The sequence below is a fragment of the Buceros rhinoceros genome, unplaced genomic scaffold (genome assembly GCF_000710305.1).
Source record: "Buceros rhinoceros silvestris isolate BGI_N320 unplaced genomic scaffold, ASM71030v1 scaffold20599, whole genome shotgun sequence".
Taxonomy (NCBI): Eukaryota; Metazoa; Chordata; class Aves; order Bucerotiformes; family Bucerotidae; genus Buceros; species Buceros rhinoceros.
Genome location: NW_010431341.1, coordinates 568 through 997, shown reverse-complemented (window position 1 = coordinate 997; position 430 = coordinate 568). Strand labels below are relative to the sequence as shown.

General features: G+C 61.4%; 1 protein-coding gene across 1 annotated transcript in view; it reads right to left on the bottom strand.

The window, feature by feature from the left end:
- Positions 1-430, bottom strand: part of BCL9L (B-cell CLL/lymphoma 9-like) — a gene marked incomplete at its 5' end in the record, with an annotated part of 7,142 nt that overhangs the window by 6,349 nt on the left and 363 nt on the right. The window contains one exon of the mRNA XM_010143410.1: positions 3-142. Within this exon, the coding sequence (XP_010141712.1) occupies positions 3-142 (140 nt within the window). The remainder of the gene's footprint in view (positions 1-2; positions 143-430) is intronic.

Sequence of the window (430 nt, the reverse complement as noted above, 5' to 3'; positions counted from 1 at the left end):
GCTGAGGCGGGGTCTGCGGTGGGGGAGGCTGCGGCTGTGGCTGACTCGCTTGAGGTGCTGGTGGCTGGGACTGTGGAGTGCTGGCAGCAGGAGGGTTAATTGGAAGTGGCTCAGCAACCCCCAGCACTTTAGGAGCTGGTGCCTGGCAGAGAAAAAGGAAATAAATCTGAGCGGGAACAACCCTGGGTAGGTATTCCTTCCTGCACCCCGGCAGGAGAGACCTCTCGGTCCCACCAACATGCCCCGCGGCAGTTTGCCTTCGCTCCTCGTGGGGCAGACACAGGCCTGTTACATGCCCTGGAAATGCACAGTCAGCTGCAATGCCCACACGGCTGCAGGGCCACATGCCACGACCCATCGCAGCTGACAGCAGCCAGGACTCGCTCCGAAGAGCTTCCACAGCAAAGTGGCTTTCCACCCCCCCGACAAA